Source organism: Polypterus senegalus, chromosome 2 (assembly GCF_016835505.1).
Source record: "Polypterus senegalus isolate Bchr_013 chromosome 2, ASM1683550v1, whole genome shotgun sequence".
In the NCBI taxonomy this organism is placed as follows: domain Eukaryota; kingdom Metazoa; phylum Chordata; class Cladistia; order Polypteriformes; family Polypteridae; genus Polypterus; species Polypterus senegalus.
Genome location: NC_053155.1, coordinates 142,269,633 through 142,291,041, shown reverse-complemented (window position 1 = coordinate 142,291,041; position 21,409 = coordinate 142,269,633). Strand labels below are relative to the sequence as shown.

General features: G+C 35.7%; 1 protein-coding gene across 1 annotated transcript in view; it reads right to left on the bottom strand.

Annotated features, from left to right (window-relative positions):
- Positions 1-21,409, bottom strand: part of si:ch211-269e2.1 (cohesin subunit SA-2) — a 180,333-nt gene that overhangs the window by 143,982 nt on the left and 14,942 nt on the right. Inside the window, exons 2-5 of the mRNA XM_039746272.1 lie at positions 12,076-12,204; positions 9,307-9,453; positions 6,661-6,745; positions 5,045-5,209 (exon numbers count right to left, since the gene is read on the bottom strand). Coding sequence (XP_039602206.1) covers positions 5,045-5,209; positions 6,661-6,745; positions 9,307-9,350 — 294 coding nt within the window. The 5' untranslated portion in view covers positions 9,351-9,453; positions 12,076-12,204. The remainder of the gene's footprint in view (positions 1-5,044; positions 5,210-6,660; positions 6,746-9,306; positions 9,454-12,075; positions 12,205-21,409) is intronic.

Genomic DNA, 21,409 nt, shown 5'->3' with positions numbered 1-21,409 from the left:
TGGTGCTATGTGATAACGCCTTCTCTTATTCTCCATTTACAAAACAATAATAATAATAATACATTTTATTTGTAAAATGCATCAACAATATGAGATACCTCAATTTCTCCACTCTCTGCTTCATGTACAATGTTCAATAGGTGGGATTTCTTTCATCTTTGTAACAATTTTAAAACTAAAAACTTTCTGTATTAAGCTGTTTTATGATAAAAAAAATGTTTTTCGATGCAGATAGACTTTGACCCCCACAACCATTATCTGAACTAGCAGGTGTGAGAATGCAACACCTATTCTTTATAACTATGTTTAACATAGATACTGTATCTACAAAGCTGCCAAAAGACTGAAGCTCTCTTTACAATTTCACAATGCATCATACAGTTGGATCTATAGGTTACTTGGCATTCCATTTGAAAATAGTAATTCTCACTATTGAACAATGGACTTCAAATTGTAGATGGCCTTAAAATGCTCCTGTATATTGAGCTAAAACAATTACTTCTCTCACATCAATACATATATCTTATATCCTTTGGAAAGACATTTACTGCAATCCTGAAAGCTTCAGATCAAACTGCCAAAGGTTCTCCTTTTATAGCAAGGTGGCAGAACTTTCATCAACTAGTCAATTAGGGACATATGATTCTAACTGACCACTTAACTAATATGAAAACAGTAAGAGTGAAATTTTTTTTACACAAGGCTGGTGCATACTGGCTTATTTTTTAAATAAATTGTTTTTCTATTTAAGCAAAGGTGAGATTTCTCTAATATCATGACTTTCTAAGAACTAGATGGTTATTGTGTTCTGTCCTCCAGTGATAGCAATAAAAGTAAAAGAAGGTGTGCTTAAAATTTTTGGGAAGGCAGAAATAAAATGTTTAATTGGGATATAAAGAAGTATGAAACACCCTTATAAAGATTAAACTATTTAGACTATAGTCATGAATATAATGAATTTCTTGCTCTTATTAATATAACCAGTGTGAAAAATCAATCATTTTTTATTGCTAGTACAAAATAATAAAAAAAAATAGATAATATAAAATGTTTTCCCTTGTGTTATGGAAGGTGTCATAGGATTCTTCCACTTAAGCAAAATTATTTTATGTGTCAACAGTGTAGTGTAGGAATTCACGGTGTGTTTACAACTGCATAGTCTAATCACATCCAATACTACTCAAAAAAAGAAATAGGAATAATTGTAAGTCTAACACTCTCTGATAGATAAACTAGTATCTTTTCTCATACTGTCTTAATTAAGGAAAATCCCAAAATATATGACCCAATGAACTCCGAGTTATATGATGGCACCATTCACTTAGGGTCCAATCATTAATGTCCAACCATCCATACATTTATTTTCTACACTCAGTTACAAAGCACAGTGTTGTGGTGAAACTGGAGCATATCTAAGCAAACATCGGGCATAAGGCAAGAACGGAACGGTCCACAGATATGGAACCTGCCCATCACAGCATGAACATACACATCAGGGCCAGTTTAGCATCGCCAGTCCACCTAAACTGCATGTCTTGGTATTGTGGGAGGAAACCAGAATATCCTAAGGAAATCCATGTGGACATGGGAATAACACAAACTCCATACATGGAGCACTCTGGACTTGAATCCCAGTCTTCTTTTTGTGAGGCAGCAGTACTACCACTGTTCCACCACGCCAGTCCAATCCCTAATATATTTTGGAAACTTTTAATATAGAAGGATGCATATTATGTAGAATTTTAAGATAAATGACAGCATTTTTGCACAGATAAATGAATGAATTTATATAAATAACTGAATTCCACTCCATGACCTAGATATTAATAGAGGGCTCCCTTTTCCATCATTGTCTAAGATTGTCTAGTGGTGAAAAAGAATTGAAAAGAAACAGCAGCAAAAGCAAATTAGAAAGTTTATTTATGAAAAGAGCAGACAGTAGTATTAATATAAATACAACCCCAGTTCCAAAAAAGTTGGGACTCTGTGTAACATGTAAATAAAAACAGAATGCAATGCTTTGAAAAGCTTATAAACCCATATTTTATTCACAATAGAACATACAAAACACAGGAAATATTGAAAGTGAGACATTTTACTATTTCATGAAAAATATTAGCTCTTTTTGAATTTAATGGCAGCAACACGTCTCAAAAAAGGACGGGGCAACAAAAGGCTGAAAAAGTAATTACAAAAAAGAAACAGTTGGAGGAACATTTTGCAACTACATCAGTTAATTAGCAACAGGTCAGTAACATGATTAGGTATAAAAAGAGCATCTTAGAGAGGCAGAGGCTCTCAGAAGTAAAGAGGTTCACCAATCTGCAAAATAATACATCTACAAATTGTAGAACAATTTTGGAATAATGTAGCCTCAATGTAAAATTGTGAAGACTTTGAATATCTCATCATCTATAGTATATAATATCATCAAAAGATTCAAAGAATCTGGGAAAATCTCTGTGTGCAAAGGACAAGGCAATCAATATTGGATACCTGTGATCTATTGGCTCCTCTGGCAGCACTGCATTAAAAACAGGCCTGATTCTGTCATGGAAATCACTGTATGGGCTCAGGAACAATTCCAGAAATGATTGTCTGTAAACACAGTTCACCGTGTAGTCCACAAATACAGGTTAAAGCTCTGTCATGCACAGAAGTAGTCATATGTGAACAGACATGCTGCCGTCTTCACAGGGCCAAAGCTCATTTAAAATGGACAGGGGCAAAAGTGGCAAACTGTTCTGTGCTCATGCAAATCAAAATTTGAATTTCTTTTTGAAAAAAATGGATGCCACATTCTCAAGACTGAAGAGGAAAGGGACCATCTGGCTTGTTATCAGCACTCAGTTCAAAAGCATGCCTCTCTGATGGTATGGGCACATTAGTGGTGCCTATGGAATTAACAACTTGCACATCTGGAAAGGCACCATCAATGCTGAAATGTACATATAGGTTTTACAGCAACATAGACTCCCATCCAGACAATGTATTTTTCATTGTAGGCCTTTCATACTTCAACAAAACAATTCTAAACTGCAAACTGCACCTATTACAACAGCATATCTTCATAGTAGAAGAGTCTGGGTGCTGAACTAGCTCTTCTACAGTCTAGACCTTTCACCAATTGAAAATATTTAGCGCATCATGAAACGAAAAATGTGATAAGGACGACCCAGGACTGTTGAGCAGCCAGAATCCTATATCAGACAATAATGGGACAACATTCCATTCCCTAAAGTCCAGCAACTGGTCTTAAAGGAAGAGGGGATGTCACATAGTGGTCAACTTGGCCCTGTCTCAACTTTTTTTGAGATGTCTTGCTGCCATCAAATTCATAATAACCTTATTCTTTTCTTAAAATGGTGCATTTTCTCAGTTTAAACATTTGATATGTTTTATGTGTCCTGTTGTGAATAAAATATGGGATTTATGAGATTTGTGTATCATTGCATTCTGTTTTTATTTACATTTTACACAGTGTCCCAACCGTTTTGGAATAAGGTTGTATACAAAGTAACTTTGACACTACTAGCCCACAGTTAATAATCCAAGATAAAATGAGTAATATACTAAAAACTGTTTAAGTCTAGAAGTATCAAGAGTAAAACAAATGAGTTGGAGTTATATGTAGCTGCACATAATTATGATATTATTTATTATTATGATATTATGAAACTAGGCTAAATCAAAAATTTGCAGTGTAAGACAGACAGGTACAGATTATTTAGTAAAAATAGGCAAAATCAAAAAGATGAAGTTGTGGCGATTTATGTTAAGATGAATGTGAAAGTGTGTCTGCCTCAACTGGGAGATGAGTCACATATTACTAAGGATATTTGGATTCAACTACAAGGCATTGGGGGGTGAGGTCTGATATTGAGAGTGGTTATAGACTATCCCAAATACTCTGAATATGCATCTTTTTAATATTAAAAAGCACTCTTAGAGGGGAGTGTTATAGTTAGAGGGATTTTAATTACCCAGATATTAACTAGGATAACAACTTTACTAATAGCAGAGCACGAGAACAGGACTTCACAGATATAATCAGTGACTAGTTCTGAAGGAGAGTCTGTGTACACTTATTATTCTGTAATAATCAGGATAGAATTCAGGAGATACAGAAACTTTAACTATTACTATTTAGTGGCCATTCCCCGTGTCTGCATGGGTTTCCTCCGGGTACTCCAGTTTCCTCCCACAGTCCAAAGACATGCAGGTTAGGTGCATTGGCGATTCTAAATTGTCCCTAGTGTGTGCTTGGTGTGTGGGCATTTGTGTGTGTGCCCTGCGGTGGGCTGGCGCCCTACCTGGAGTTTGTTTCCTGCCTTGCGCCCTGTGTTGGCTGGGATTGGCTCCAGCAGGCCCTTGTGACCCTATAGTTGGGATATAGTGGGCTGGATAATGGATGGATATTTAGTGGCCATAATAATAATACATTTCCAAGTGTTTTTGACAGCATAACTACTCAAAGACTAAAACTGCTACATATAATTTTGGTAGGACAAATTTTGATAAGATGCAGCAAGTCTAATAAAGTAAACTGGACCAAATGTTTAAGTGTGTAGACAGTTGCTGAGCAGTGAGGCTGATTAAATGCATTTTATATATTAATGTCACACAATTTCATCCAAAAATTCACAAGCAGTAAGAAAATAAAGAACACTTTACAATGGACACAAAATAGAAGATAGAAATGAAGTAACAGAGAGCAGGAGTTTTTTGCTTGGTGAAAGTTAATAACCAGTTCCTTAGTTAAAAAAAGAATCAAATGATTAGGAGGGCTGCAAATGAACCTTTGCCCTAGTCTGATCACAAGTGTTGATGACTTGGCTGGATGTACTTTCAGAGAAGTTAGAATGAGATGAAAAATATGACATTTTTAATGTTTCAGAGAAATCAAAATATTCTCAATAACATTTGCACACTCAAAGTGTTTAATCCAGCTAATTGACACCACAATCATTTTCTCTAGATATAGCATGAGTAAAATTATCAGCTTGTTCCCAATTATAAAATGTATCAAAAGAGGAAATCATACCTGCATAGCTTTCACTCCCATGCTAACCACCTCAAACAGAGTAACCGCTTCAATGCCTCCATCCTTCAGATTGTCTCTGCGCAAGCGTTTCTGTCCCAAGCACCCTGGTGCGGAATGTCTCCTTTTAGTATTCTCTAACTCATCTTCTGATCGCCGCCTGATCCTCTGTAAAATGTAAAAAACAAACAAAAAAATATATGTGGTCTCCTGTTCTTATAAAAGAGTTTCACACAGTGCAACTGGATGAAAATCTTACTGCACATTCAAAAGTATAATCACAATTCAACTTTTTTATACATTCATTTTCACCTCAATGGCTTAAGCTAACATGTTAACAACAAAGCAAGGTAGCTTTTTGACACAATAAAAAAGCAGAAACATCTGCAATTAAAGTGGTGTATTCATTACATCAAAGGAACCATTATCTCAGTACTTAATTATGCAGACTTTAAAACAATAACACTGAACAATTAATGCATTTTAATGTGCTTTGTTTAGTTTTTAACAATTTAAAGCTTTACTTTGAACTTAGCAATAGAAACTTTTTATTTTTTAAGCTTTTTCAGAATGAACAGCTGAAGGAATGTCAACTCATTATATTAAATCTGCTACAGCCTAAATTATTAATTTATAAATTGATATAGTAAATGTCAAGGTACAGTGATCTTGTTTTCTATTTTTCAAGAGTAATATGGTACTTGTTACCTTTGCAAGCTCACCCAGTCAGGTTTATCCAAGTATATGTGTGAGAGATCACCATAATTTGTGAGCTTAAAAGTCAGTGTGTGGGCTCTATCAATTTCGAGTTTGCATTGTCTCCTTGTGAGAATTATTTCTATGTACACCAGGATTCTCACATGTCCCAGAGCAATGCTAGATGTTAAACAAGTTAAATACAGTACCGCAGTACATCAGCTGTAGGTGTGTAAATGACTGTACCCTGGCGCCAGGTTTGCCATGGTGTTGCCTGGAAGTGCTTAGGCACCTGTGACCCTAATCTAGGAAATATAGGTTTTCTTAATAGTTATGTTGTATGCAATGTAAAGCCAAATTTGTCAAGTCTCTGATGATTTGAGGTCCTTTGAATATACCTGGTGAGTGCCAAGTTAAACTCAACCTCCTCTCTTGATGAATTCATAACAGGGTGACTGTCAAAAACCCAAGTCAACGCTCGTTTGACTTGCTGCATCTAGTGGCACATGGACCATGAATCCATTCTGAAAATGGAATGGTAATCCCAGGTCACAGTGCTCATAAAACATCTTGTAAAAGGTCCTTCCAGGTTTCTTTTGGGCTAGTCTTTTGGTGCAGGCAGGGTTGCAAATAGTCAATAGTACAAAACCAGAATTTTGCCATACAATTTTTATAGTTGTGTGCCTTAGTAGTAGCACTTACCTGTGACTGCCTGTCTTGTTGCTTTGAGGTTAATGGAGAAGGAGTCTTCTTCAACAATTAAGGGAATGGAATGAAGTTACTGAGAGATGAGAGAATAGCTATGTGCCTGCTACAAACTTGTGCTCTAATTCTTTTTACTACAGCAATTACTGCGAAGTATTAAAAGGGAAATTATACTTGTAAAACTGTCTTAAAACAGTCAAAATAAAAATGAGACTTACGGCAGAATTCTGTCTAGTTATACTTCCCAGCCTACATGGTACCTGAACTGTGGAGCCAGGGGTGGCATTAACAATGGAATTTTCTCTGAGAAAATTGAAAGAGAAACAAATGAAAACAGGAAAAGTAGTCATTAAAATCAGAATAACACTGTAACATCAACACACTTCAAAACTGTTGGCATTATTGAGCAATACTGCCAGTTTTTTCCCCAATGTAACTCAAAAAAAGAGACTTTACAGAGTTTGAGAACCTTCCTGTTTATTCTTTCACTGTCTTTTTTTTACGCCTTTTACAATTCCTGCCACCCACCCCTTGGTGGGAAAGTAGAGCTGAGAATCTCAAATGGCAAGACTTTACCTTCTCCTCATGTATTTAATTATTAAACTATTAATTTCTCCACCTATTTTGACTTTATACAGAATACTGCAAAATCCCTATAAATGCAAGACTGGTCTAGTGTAATTTGTAATACCTGAATAACTGCATGAAATTAATTTAATAAACTTCACAGTTTAAAAATATACCTAGAAATAGACTAACATCATATAAAGAATGTTGTTTCATTCCATTAGAAGTAAAATGAAAATAACATTATATCAATAGTACAATAATGCAGTGTGTGAAAGCGCATGTCTGTCTTTTCAGCTAAAGTGCTCTCTGGGTTTTAGTACTGCTACAAACTGCTTTTTGCAGACATTCCTTGGCGTCTCAGTTTCATTTCCTGTTTTACACTTCTCAGCCCATATAATCAACAATGTTAGTAGGCACTACCATTTTTATAAGCTGAAAAATAAATGTGCTGTCGGTGTGTCTGGACAAGCAGAGCAAGAATGCAGCATGCACCAGGATCAGCATATATTTCCTTTTTGTCTATATGTGTTCATTTTCTGTTTAATCGTATTTACCATTTTCCTTTCTTAACACATTAGGTGATGTCATGGAGTGGCAGCAACTGTGAGTTTTAAGCATAGTCATCAATTAGTACCCTATACATATTTTTCAAAAATAGATATAAAAGCTGATATTGCTTAAATGGAGCTTAAAATTCTAAAGACAGCTCTAGAAATTAAAGTTTCTTTTTCCAATGCTTTTCTTCCTTTACATCACAGTAAGAAAAAGCGCAGGAATAATCAGGATGCCAAATCCTCTTTAATCCAACTGCTTTACACAACCGTTTTACCACCTCTGTATCAAACCGATCCTCCATAAACTAGTTGTGGTCTCTAGAGGGTGCTATTAAGCCAAACTCAAATGTTGCTCGAGTGGCCAAAAAAGAAAAGGCTATTCTTTTACGTGAGAGTTTTACTGGCTCGGTAAGAAAGTAAGTCTGGTACCTCAATCAGATATTACATACATTCTATGTGCTAACTTACTACTGCTTGGTGTGCAGGTACTCATGTAGAGTGAGTGCTATACAACTGAATGAATGCATTATACAGTACGTGTGTGCACATGTGAACGTCAGCTAGGAAAAATTAACTTGCATAAAGTGAACTTGGCTAATGCTGGCAAGGAGCAGACCTCACCACTCACATTTAGTTGTTAATATTAATCACACCATAACTATAAATTCTGGAAGAAGCGATAGTTTTTCCAAAATAACACCTATATTACTTTGGGTCCACATAACCTGGTCTCGGTAATTCTTTGGAATTAGCAGACACCTCTGTAATATCTGAACTAGTGTGGTGCTGAGGTGTCACCCATCGCATGGCTGCACTCAGTTCCTAATCCGGGATCCTGAGTTGGTTTGTCATGTGGTGGGTGAGACAATCCGCTGTTTCAGCGCATGCTCCTAACCTCTCTCTCTCTCTATAATATTTGACTGTAGATTAATCAACACACTGCATGAAAGAGATTTGCTTGACTAATTAATATGTGTTTTTGAAACCATCAAGCAGTTTTTCTTTGCCTTTCTGGTGTCACAATCGACTTTTTCCCATGTGTCTCTGCGACCCACCAAGAGGTAGGTGGCTACCTATTTGTGAACTGAGCAAGGACGTCAAATCTGTGGGGAGAGTGGTTTGAGTTCACTTTTTGTTCTGTAAATTGAGCATGTTTGTGATGGGTTGAGTCAGTACAATCTTCAGGGCTACAACCTACTTCAAAATCCACTACCATTATAAACAACAGCAACTCGCAACACTATTCTGGAGGACACCAGTTCTTTCTAATTACAATAATGCAGCATTTCTATATTACAACCGAGTTATTATTTCTGATGCATATACTAACCACAGGCAATAAAGTTGTGGTGGCAGTTTTATTTTGCTGCTTTTAAAACATTACTCCCAAACAGAAACTAAGAGTAATCCCTCTTACAAATTTGAAAGGAAAAGGTATTACCAGTTATCTCACTTCATTTCCAAAACAAATGCTTTTAACCTCTACTTAGATTGCTCCACAATCTGCAGCTCAAGGACTACTGCCAAAGAAATCCTTTCTTAAAATCTAATATTGCCTGACACCTGAATGTCTTTTTGCCTTTTAATAATTATTTTTCACAAAACCACTACAATGTTTAACTGCCAATGCCAATTCAAATTCGACCTCAACTTATGTAACCACTCTGCAAAAACTAGTAAATATGCAACCCTTTTACCTTTCAAAGAGATTTCAAAACAGAAACATGTTATGGAGCTTACTTTTGGACTAACTCTCTGGAAGCTAATGTTGGATCTGCTATCATTTCTTCTACATGTTCAGAATGAGGCAATGAGGTTTTCTTCTTCTTGCATGCAGGATGGATGACATACCAGAATCCTTTACTTTAAAGTTCAGCAGGCTAATACCTGAAACAGATAAAAACTGCACATAAATCAAAATGACTTTTAAACCCATATTAAGGGTCACATGTGAAACTTATTATAGGTCACAGGTAGTACATGACCATTGCTTCTTTATTTCCTCAAAGTACATTTATAGGTACTAGTCTAAAATTCAGTTCCTACATTACCCCTCATGTTGTGAGGAATAATGTCGGAAATACAGAATTGACTTCAGTCTTAGCTAACAAAACATACAACTTTATTCCAACAATTACATTCCAACATAATTAAAACAAAGAATCATTACTTAAAAAGCATTGCTTGTGTGGATAATGACAACATGGTAAACAGTGCTTAATGCTGCTGCATAACATTTCATAGTTTTAGGCTGAAACCTCAGTCCAGGCACAATCTATGTGAAAATTGTATGATCTGTGGCAGTAGTAGTTTACTTTTGCCTCAGAGAGCCTAAATAAATTAAATTTACTTATTGGTAATTCTCAGTTGGTACATGATGCTACCAGGATAGTCACTAGTCACTGTGATCATGTATGGGATTAAGCAGATTTAAAGGATTGCTTGAAAAGGAATAAGAATAAAAGTTACAAAACTTGGTAGCTTTATACATGATAATCCTAGATGACATCTAGCCAATCACAGATACTGGGTAATTGGGGAGTGTGGTATACTGGCTTGTGGTGGGCTGGCACCCTGCCCGAGGTTTGTTTCCTGCCTTGCACCCTTTGTTGGCTGGGATTGGCTCCAGCAGACACCCGTGACCCTGTATTTTGGATATAGCAGGTTGGATAATGGATGGATGGTATACTGGCTAAACTACACTCTCAAAACCACTAGGTAGCCGGTTGAATACTCACCTTCAGCTCACTGCCTTCCTATAAGCAAGCCATTTAATGTACCAGGCCTCCAAACTGTTAAAAACATTTAATCAGGTATGCAATTTATGTGTCCTTTGAAGTGCCTTAGGGTGATATTTGCTATAGAAAAAAATCTGAATATGGATCCTGATGCCCCAATGAAGGGATGGGGACACTGTGCTGTAAAAATGACACCATCCTTCAGATGAGACGTAAAACGAAAGTCCTGACTCTCTGTGGTCATAAAAGATCCCTGGGTATCCTCCGTAAAGAGTAGGGTGTATCCTGATGTCCAGGCTAAACTGCCTGCCGCGGCCTAGTCATTCTGGCACCCCTAATCATCCCCTATCTCTAATTGGCTATCTCTCTCACCACTTCACCAGCTAATAGTTAATGTGTGGTGAGTGTACTGGAGCAAAAATGACTGCTGTCACATCATTCAGGTGGATGGCACACATTAGTGTTGGCTGAAGTGGCTCCACACTCACTGAAGTACTTTGAGTAGTAAGAAATACACTATATAACTGTAATGAATTATTATTATCACCACAATAATATAAAACCAGACGTTGTGCTATAACATGCATTCGAGATTTTTCACCTCTCTTGTTCCAACTTCAAATTATAGTTTTGTTTTGGCTCAGTCATTTGTTTCTTTTGATCTTACTGGCATTGACCCTCACAAGGTTCTCTCGATACATTTCACACCTGATCCCTGTTTCCATCCGATGGAAGAACATCCTAATATAGCCTAATACAGACAGTAAGGTGTACCAGCCAAGTCCAGTTAGTACTTGCATAACTGTGTAATTAGTTTCAACCAAACCTTGTCAATAGACTAGAGGACTTGAATTTATCTTAGAAAACTCTTTGGTCGAGTTGTTTGTGCAGTGTACTGTGATCCGTTACTTAGCAAATTCAGAACAAATTACATCACAAATCATATACACCAACAGTATGTTGTAATTGGCTGTTCTTTTGGTGATTTTGCAACAGTATCTGATGTGATATTCATCTTTATAATTCCCACTGCTTGTAGAGATTAGACAGTAGACATTTTGTGTGCATTTATAATAAGAAAGCAATGGATTAAGTACATGATAAGTGATCTTTCAATAATCCAAAATAATCTGTTTACCAATTTTGTGAGTGAATACCTGCTGTCTTGCTGTTCATTGAAGGTCATTATCTGCCACATTGAGGCAGGCAGCTGATTAAAAAAAACAAGTTTTAATGCAAGTAGCAAAATAACAGCTATAGATGAATAATTAATGTGTCTGATAGCCTTTTGTGGTATTCTTAAAGAGTCAAATATGAAGAGCGCTGAGTGATATGCTTATGCTAAAACATAATTCCTTATCTTCAGCAGAAAACAAAGAAATCTAGAAGAAACTGGAAACTATTTCTCAAAATCTTAAATAAACAGCAAAGACAAAAGACTAAAACAATGTCATTTTTTTAATTAATTTAAGGACATAAATAAAAACACAAAAAATTACATTCAAAGCACAAATAGCAGATAAAAGTGAATATGGGGTAGGTAGAACAAGACTATAAATACATACCATGTAATACTTACTAAAATTTAGTTAAATATTGAACCATTTCACAAAAAAACAAACTTTCTTTCCCAAAATAACATAAAGATGACTTCATCAAACCTCCCTGCAGCTAACTGAAAATGAATAATGTGTGTTGAATATTGAAATGGGTAAAAATAATTTACATCATACCAATTCTTTTGCATAGCACCGCGAGAACTGCAGGTTACCTGAAACTTAAAACTCCAATTCCCAGCATGCACTGGGTTGTCTGAGGGGCCCAAGACAGAAGACAAGGCATCTGGGACATGAGAGCTCTGTTGCATCTATAAGTGCAGAGATCTATCAAACGCTGTGTGCTGGAATGAAATGGAAAAACAGAATTTGTTACTGGGCCAGGTAGGGCCAGTGTAATAGGGCAAAATATGAAAGTTTTCAACTTGCAGTGGAAGGCAATTTAAAGACCGCAAAAAAAAAAAAAAAAATTAGGAATCTTCTATTTAATTAAGAAGTCTGAAGAAGATCACTCACACCTTTTTGGTAGAATTAACTTTTTTAAACAGCATAAGAAACATAATGTAAAGTCATCTATACTATAAAAGGCAAAGCCCTCACTGACTGATTGACTCATCACTAATTCTCCAACTTCCCGTCTAGGTAGAAGGCTGAAATTTGGCAGGCTCATTCCTTACAACTTACTTATAAATAACGGTAATAACTGGAACCTACTTATGTACGTATATACGGCCATAGCCTGCAGCTCGGTCGTTGCGTCCCTCATCGTCACGCCTCCCACGCAATTGAGTGTCTGCCCACATAAGGCCGTCCATCAGCACCAATCCAATAGACACGCTGCCGCTAAATATTCGCGGGTGAAGGACTGTGCCTATGCAAACGATGATGAGATAATTAGGGATAGACTAGTGTTTGGCACAAATTCAGCGAAGGTGCGAGAGAAACTTTTAAGTGCCGGGTCTTAGCTAACATTAAATAAAACCGTGGACATCGCAAGATTGCACAAGATAGCACAAGCACAGCTGAGAACCTTCGATGCATGTACTCCGAGCGGCTCACGTGAACTGACTTTGCAGGACTGGGAAAGGTAAACCCGTGCATGCAGTGTGTGATGTCTCAGATAAAGAGGAAGACGAGCTGTTTATTGATGCAGTAAGAAAGGAACAACCCTCTGAATCTGAACAAGCCTTTGTATACATACTGTATCAATAGGAAAGCAAGGTGTAAAGCTTAAGTTTAAATTAAGTTCATAGACACGCTTCTGCTAAATATTCGCAGGCAAATCCACAACTTAATACCGGGAATACCTGTTAAACGTCTTAGATTCACGAGTACCGATTTGGGTAGTGAACACTTCGATGAATGAAACCTGTTATCTTTACAACGGTTGACAAACACGGAATATAACTTGAACACAACACATCCTCCAAATACAAACCTGACTGAATAATGATAATCAAATCCTTGATGACAGCAACACTCATAACAGTGACAAAACAATTGCATTGACAATCATGTTACGTTATTTTTAAAATGTTTCCTTTTCTTTTTCATAACTTCTTTAACACACTACTTCTCCGCTGTGAAGCGCGGGTATTTTGCTAGTTACAAATACAATAGCCATTACACACTTTATGCGTAACCCTTTAAAAATGCAAAAGCAAAACTGCTTTAAAGAAATATGGCATCAGCAGCATCAATTGACTTAGAGTCTGCCAGAGAACAGTATATATTCTATATTAAACAAATGGCTGAATTCTGTTATTGTCACTTAAATGATAGTTTAATGAAGGTTTATGGATCACTATATTTTTTCCTAACTAGACATGTGTGGTTGTGCATGTAAATGTTATAGTTATGTACTTTTCTTTCAACCACTATATTTGGAATTTTCCGTGTACATTCCCTATCTTGCATATAAGGAATATAAGGTTGAAGGACCGCCAAAAAATATGAAAGGAAAGAAAATTAGGTGGTTTGAGTATAATTATCAGGAGTTTAAATTGAATATAAATGATTATAGGAAGCCAGTGTTAATAAAAAAAATAGGTGTGTTATGTACATTTTTCCTTGTATGGGTGAGTAGCCTGGCTGTTGAGGTTTACGTATATTATGATTTACAGAAAGATTAGACAGAGAAACCAAGATACAATTAATTACTGTAAATGGGATGTGAAGTGATAAAAGCATGAATTAGGATCTCTGCAATATGGAAAGTAGGTGAGGAGTTTAGAAGGCCAATATTACATAGATAATAGGATACGGCTTTAGTTAAAAAGTTAATGTGTGACTGGAAAGTGTGGTAGCAAATTTTTTATTTATTTATTTTCTATACCAAAATAACACCAAGATTACAAACCATACCAGAAAGAGTAATAACCACATAACACCATTCTGAGATCACTTCACTGGATTCCAATTAGGTTTAGAACCTATATTACAAATTTCCTTCTCACATACCGTCAGGTCCATAAGCATTTGGACAGTGACACAATTTTCATAATTTTGGCTCTGTGCACCACCACAATGGATTTGAAAAAAAGTAATCATTATGTTATTGAAGTGTGGGTTTTCAGCTTTAATATAATGGGTTTAGCAAAAATATCATATGAGCCATTTAGTAATTACATACATTTTTATATACAGTATGGGTTTCCCATATTTTCAGGGGCTCAAAAGTACTTGGACATTTGACTGACAAGCTGTTCCATAGCAAGGTGGAGGCAGTTCCCTCATTATTTAATTAACTATTAAGCAGGTAAAAGGTCTGGAATTGATTCCAAGTGAGGAATTTGCATTTGGAAGCTGTCACTGTGAACTCTCGATACAAGGTCCAAAGAGCTGCCCATGCAAGTATAAACAGTCCATCATTAGACTGAGAAAATGAAACAAACCCATCAGAGAGACCAGCAGAAACACAAGGAGTAGTCAAATAAAACATTTGGAACATTAATTAAAAGAAAATGCACTGTTGAGCTCGGCAATTCCAGAAGACATGGACAATCATGGAATACAACTGTGCTAGATGATTGCAGAATTCTTTCCTTGGTAAAGAAAAAACCCTTCTCAACATTTAGCCAAACCAAGAACCCCATTTGGTAGGTAGACCTATCATTGCCAAAGTCCACAATCAAGAGAAAACTTTATGAAAGTAAATATAAAGGGTTTACCACAAAGTGCAAACTACTGGTAAACCTCAAGAATAAGAATGATGGAAAGAGAACAGTATGGAGAAGTGAAGAACTGGCTCATGACCTGAAGCATGCCACATCATCTGTGAAACATGGTGGAGGTAGTGTTATGGCATGGGCACATGTGACAACCAATGGAAGTGAGTCAATAGTGTTTATTAATGATATGAATGCTGGCAGAAGTAGCAGGATGAATTCAGGAATGTATAGGGCTATACTATCTGCTGAGATTCAGCCAAATGCTGCAAAATTGGCATAACATCGCTTCACAGTACAGATGGACAATGAGCCAAAACATACTGCAAAAGCAAACCGAGTGCTTTTCAACACAAAGTACTGGAAGATTCTTCAGAGGCCTCAATCCAACTGGACATGCATTTCACTTGCTGAAAAAAAAGCCTGATGGCAAAAAGTCTAAAGAACAAGTAGTAAATGAAGACAGCTTCAGTAAAGGCCTGGTAAAGCATCAGTAGGGTGGAAACCCAGCATTTGCAGATGTGCATGGGTTCCAAACTTCAGGCAGTCACTGACTGTAAAGGATTTTTAAACAAATATTTAAAAATAATCTTTATATTTATGATTACTGTATGTTAGATTGACCACATACTTTTAGGCCCATGAAAACAGGGGGACCATATATAAAATTGTCAGTCATTCCGAAATGGTTATACAATATTTTTGGTAAACCCTTTAAAATAAAGCTGAAAATCTACACTTCAATCATATAATGATTGCTTTATTTCAAATCCATTGTGGTGGCATACAGAATAAAAATAATGAAAATTGTGTCACTTATGGACCTCACTGTACAGTATTCATCTAGACCAGTAAATAGTTTATAGTGCCATCCATCTTACAGAACACGTTAGTGGCCATACTCAGGGCGTATGTTGTGGCAAGATGTAGTCCTTCTTAAATTTCTGAGATTAAATGAGTGCAGGAGTTAAAGCATGCAAAAAAAAAACTTTGTAATGACCTTCCTGACAATATGAAAGATGCTCCCTCAGACATTGCATTTAATTTAAATTTATTGTTTTAGCATAGCATACTCATATTGTTTCATATTGCTCTCATATATTGCTATTTAATTAATTGTAATAATTGCTTTTGCTTGCTATTACTCAGTGTTTTCTATTCTCAATGTCCTTGGTGGTACTAGTCTTTCTTGGAGTGAATGCATTTTTAAAAATAAAAAAACAACTATGTAAAGGTGTCTTCTGTCTCAATAAAACTGTCACCATTTATTTGCACATTGATCCATTCAAACATGCAGCTGACCTAGGACAGTTGGAATCTGAATTTTCATTCACTCCCATTTACTTATGTCTGCATTTTTATACATCTCTTTCGTCTTGAATTTCTGCCATTCATATATATTTGTGAGAGTATTTGTATAGTGCACTAAATTCTTACATAAAAATGCATTCAATAAGAATACATTGAAATTAATGCAATTTAAATAGAAAAAATAAAATATATCTCTCTCACCAAAACTTTAACTATACATTTTAGTAATACTTACTACTGTCAGAGACAAATGGGCACAACATTCAGGGTTGGCACCTAACAGTTATCTGATCCTGCCAAAAAGGCAGCACGACACTGAACTGAAGGGTTTGAAAATGGTGGCTGGCTTATTGTGAATAAGGAGGCAGACAACAGTCCTGTACAGATTTTTCAATAACCCTCCTATCTCAATGACCATATGCACAGTTTAAATGCAAGCATTTTCTCTATTGCATGAATAATGACTGGAATTAACAGCAAAACCAATTTAGTTTTTGAAAGTGCCATGATTCTCTTTTGTTTTAATTTTCCCTTAAGTTAATACATGTTTTAGCTTTGTACATTTTATTTTTTCCAAGACTTTGAAACATGAAGATTTTTGTTTCAATTTTGTTCAATTTATTCATTTTGTTTACCATTATTATGTTCTTTGCAGCACTTTGCCATTTTGTTTTCCTGTGGGTGCCACAGTTTTGAGCATTGATTAAAAAGACACTTGCATCTGTCGCTAATGCCAGTTGTGGATTGTAACGTTATGCAAGCAATGCTATTTAAGCCAGCAATATGTGGAGATCTTTTACAGAATTTGTGGATAATTTCTAAATCATTTTATGAATTCTTCTGGTTATTTTTTGACTTTGTTATGCTTGGTTATTGTATTGTTTGATATTCTGTTTTTTACCCCCAGTAGTCTACTGAGCTTATCTTCATTTCTTGGTACTTGTTATATATACATGTTGGCCTTCTAATCTTTTACAGCTTTGGCAGAACAGAAAACATTGGTTTTTATTTGCTGTATGAGGTGAAGAAACTAAGCTCCAGAATGTTAGTCACATTTTTTATTGTTCATAATACTGTAACTGTATTTTCATGCTGCGGTGGGCTGGCGCCCTGCCTGGGGTTTGTCTCCTGTCTTGCACCCTGTGTTGGTTGGGATTGGCTCTAACAGACCCCCTTGACCCTGTAGTTAGGATATAGCAGATTGGATAATGGATGGATGGTTGTATTTTCATGCTGCATTTGTCTTGTATGATTAAGTTAAGGTTTTTTTTAAGTTCTTAAAGTTATTTGCAACTTTTAAGTTCTTATTTTGGGTTTATTCAGGAACATGCATATTCCATCCATCCATTTATATAATTTGCTTAGCCCAGTTCCTGGATTGTTGAAGTCAGATTGCTGGAGTCAAACTATACACCTCCAGCATTGACAAGACAGTGAACCAAACCAGAAAATGGTGCCTGCCCATGACTACAGCCATGCTCACTCTCACAGTACAGTGCCAAATTATAACCTAATGTGCATATTTCTGGGAAGTAGGATGAAAACTGAAGTATCTGGCAAAAACCTTATACAGATATGAGGAGAAAGTACACAGACAGTTAATGGGCCAGAATGTGAACTGAGTTACCCCGAGCCTTGAGACAGCAAACCTAGACTAACTTTTGATTGATTTCCCATTTAATTTCCTGGGCTTTTTCTCTGATTACCTTTGATGTATCTGACAATATCATAGCCATTGTGTATAATGTTACAAAAAGCAGCGTTTTCAAATTAGAGTGTTGTTTATTTTCACATATTTAAATTTGAATATTTTCATTAAAACCCTAGAAAAATAGATCTTTGGTAAAAATCCATCTTATTTTTAAAAGAGAGAACTATAAAAACTACACCTATTGAGCTACGTGAAACTGAAACTCCTGGGAGACATTGGGAGGTAATTATATACCAAATGTAGCCGTTGCCAGTCTGGGGAGCATTTGCTCGTACACCTGTCTTCAATAACAAAGGTGCACATGTTGTGTTTTATGCTGGCACAGCCAAATAAATAAGGGTAAATGTTTTCTTTGTAGTTAAATTTTAAAACAACACATTTCAAAAAGATCTACTTGTAATCCAGTATATTATTTAGAATTGTATGTGTTTATGTATTACACAGGGTAACGAAACAAGTAACAGTGAATTCTATAATGTATTGTGGACTGGCACAGTAAGATTTACTACAGGCATGTGGTATGAAATAAAATTTATTAGACCCTGGATAGCAAATTATTCAATGTTCCTCAATTTCCAAAACTCCATGTTTGTTTAAAAATAAAAAGAGATGTGACTCTTTTAGTTGCCATAGGCGTTCCGACAAGACAGAGGCCCCAGGTGTAATTACCCAGCACTGCAGGTCCTGTTTATTGAAAGTACTCTTAATCCCCTGAGCGAAGGGGTACGGCTCATTGTTCCTCAAACACAGTTTATGAATCTCTGCGTTCAAGAGCCTGAACACACATCCACTTTGGACGGAGTGTGTAAATTTCTCACATAAAAGAGCCTGAGCATGTCTACTTGCATAAAAATGCATGTTCACATTAATATCGGATTTAACCCTTCACAAGTACAGTAGAGGATGCTTCAGAGAAAAGAACAAAAGATTAACACTTCAAACATGGTAAGTGAGCACTATTACAAAACATTAGCATTTGCCTAGTTACAGTGCATTTGACCCGTTTTACTATATGAAGATGATGTTTGGAACAGCAAAGTAAATATGTGCTCATAAAAATTGTGCCCATTTGACTTTAGAGTAAAACCAAATGCAATAGGATCAAAAATGAAACCTACATAGATTGGATATTTGATAACAGGAAGTTCTTCTATTTCTGCATCACACATTTTAAATAACCTGTGAAGATGCATATCTTCTATATAAAAAAGACTGAGATAAGCTTAAATATGACTTGACGAGATATTTCGAGACTTTGTTGCCATGACAATGCTTTCAGAATTAATTCACCCGCAATATTAAAACTGCTAGCGCTAAGAAAAAGTGAATGTGGTACCAGTTACTAAAGAATTACTAATATACAAAAAACCTCTTACAAAAAACGGTTTGTGAAAAGTTTAAAAATTCAGCTATTATGAATTTAGGCAAAATAAATGAATAGAATCAAGGTAACTTGATAACTTTGCAAAGAATGCTTAATAATCAGTTCTTATCGTGATCTCTCCTTTCTTAACTCTCTCATGAAACACTATAGAACAGGCACACTGTTTTACATGACTGTTAATAAAACAGGGAGTATTCTGGAAATTATTTCTTTCTTTACTGTGGCACAGTATTAAATACTGTATTTGCTCGCTCTCTCTTTCCTTCAATTGATAATATTTCCAGCAAAGTCCTGACAAAAAAAAAATGCTATTCTCATACAAAGACATTAAAAGGGTAAGGCATTAACACATGACTTCAAAAGAGAGGGTAGAATAAAGTAATGAAAAAAGCAAAATTAAAAAAACACATTTCAACAAGTGTCTGCTTTATATAGTGTGCATTGGCTTCTTTTACAGATTCATCTTTTCTACTCTCTTGTATTATTTAGCATCTGTCTGTTTTTTCTCCTTCTTGTACCCCCATATTCCTTAAATGTTTCCCTGCCGTTTCTTCAGGGGTAATGCAAACATTCCCTCAACTGCAAACACTTCTTCTTTATATTTAAAGTTCATGGACTGCAGGCCTGGGAATTCCTATATTTGTGTACTCTATTCCCGTGACATTCCTTTAATTTCAAAATTGACACTAGGACGTTTCAAGCAACTTTCACTGTGGTCACAGGAAAACCCTAATTTGCATTTAGATATATTGCAGAATGAATTTCAGATATTCTAAAATGCAGCTCAGCCTTTCATATGTCTGTAACTTAATTCAAGATAACTCAAAATTCATTCTTTTACATTTAAAGAGTCATTTTGAGACATGTCAAATGCACTTACAGACGTCTCAAGTAGATGTTAAGATCTCTCAAATTGATCAAGTATGCATTTTAAGATGTTTCAAACACTTAACAAGATATGTCAAAATCACTTCTTGTAGAATTTCCTTTTTTTCAACAGGTATTTTAATGCACTTCAGATACCTCAACATGCACAGAAAGTTGCTGTACTTCAGATATCTCAAAATTGACAGGATGTTATTTTAGGATATTTTTAATTTTCTTTTAGTTACCTGAAAATGATATTTTGATATATGTACTTAACTATCTGTCCTTTTGAAGATCTCTTAAAATATTTTGGATAGATAGATAGATAGATAGATAGATAGATAGATAGATAGATAGATAGATAGATAGATAGATAGATAGATAGATAGATAGATAGATAGATAGATAGATAGATAGATAGATAGATAGATAGATAGATAGATAGATAGATAGATAGATAGATAGATAGATAGATAGATAGATAATTCCAGGGGGAATTTGGCTTTTTAAAAAAATAAATCCATATATAGATAGACAGAGACACACACTTTGGTCTGAACACACACCACAATGCCTAAAAAGAAATAAAATTTGAAAAGAAAAAAAAAACTTTCACAGTCACAGTGAGGCATTATGCAGACATATTGCTGTTGGTATAAAGGAGCCCCAGTAGCGTTTCTTGACACACTGCTGCTGAATGAATTGTTGGCTGAAAGCACCTCGTGTTAGTGTGTCAGAGAGAGGATGTGCAGCATTGTTTACAATGGCATACAAATTTGTTTTAATTCTCTTCTTCACTACTAACCTCCAGGGGTCAAGAATACTTCCCATAACTGAGCTTGCACTTTTAATTAGCTTGTTGTTTCGGTGGGCTTCACTTGAAGAGATGTTAGCAGCCCAGCATACTACAGCATTACATTACAGATTTATAAAAGATGTGAAAGATGTCACTGGTCATTTTGAAAGTATGCAACTTCCTAAAGAGAAGGAGTCTGCTCTGCCTTTTCTCATTTAGTTCCTCAGTGTTCCAAGAACAGATACTATCCAGTTTAAGATTATCCAATAGAATAGAATCCATTTATAAGATATCAGAAAGCAAATCTGCGTTG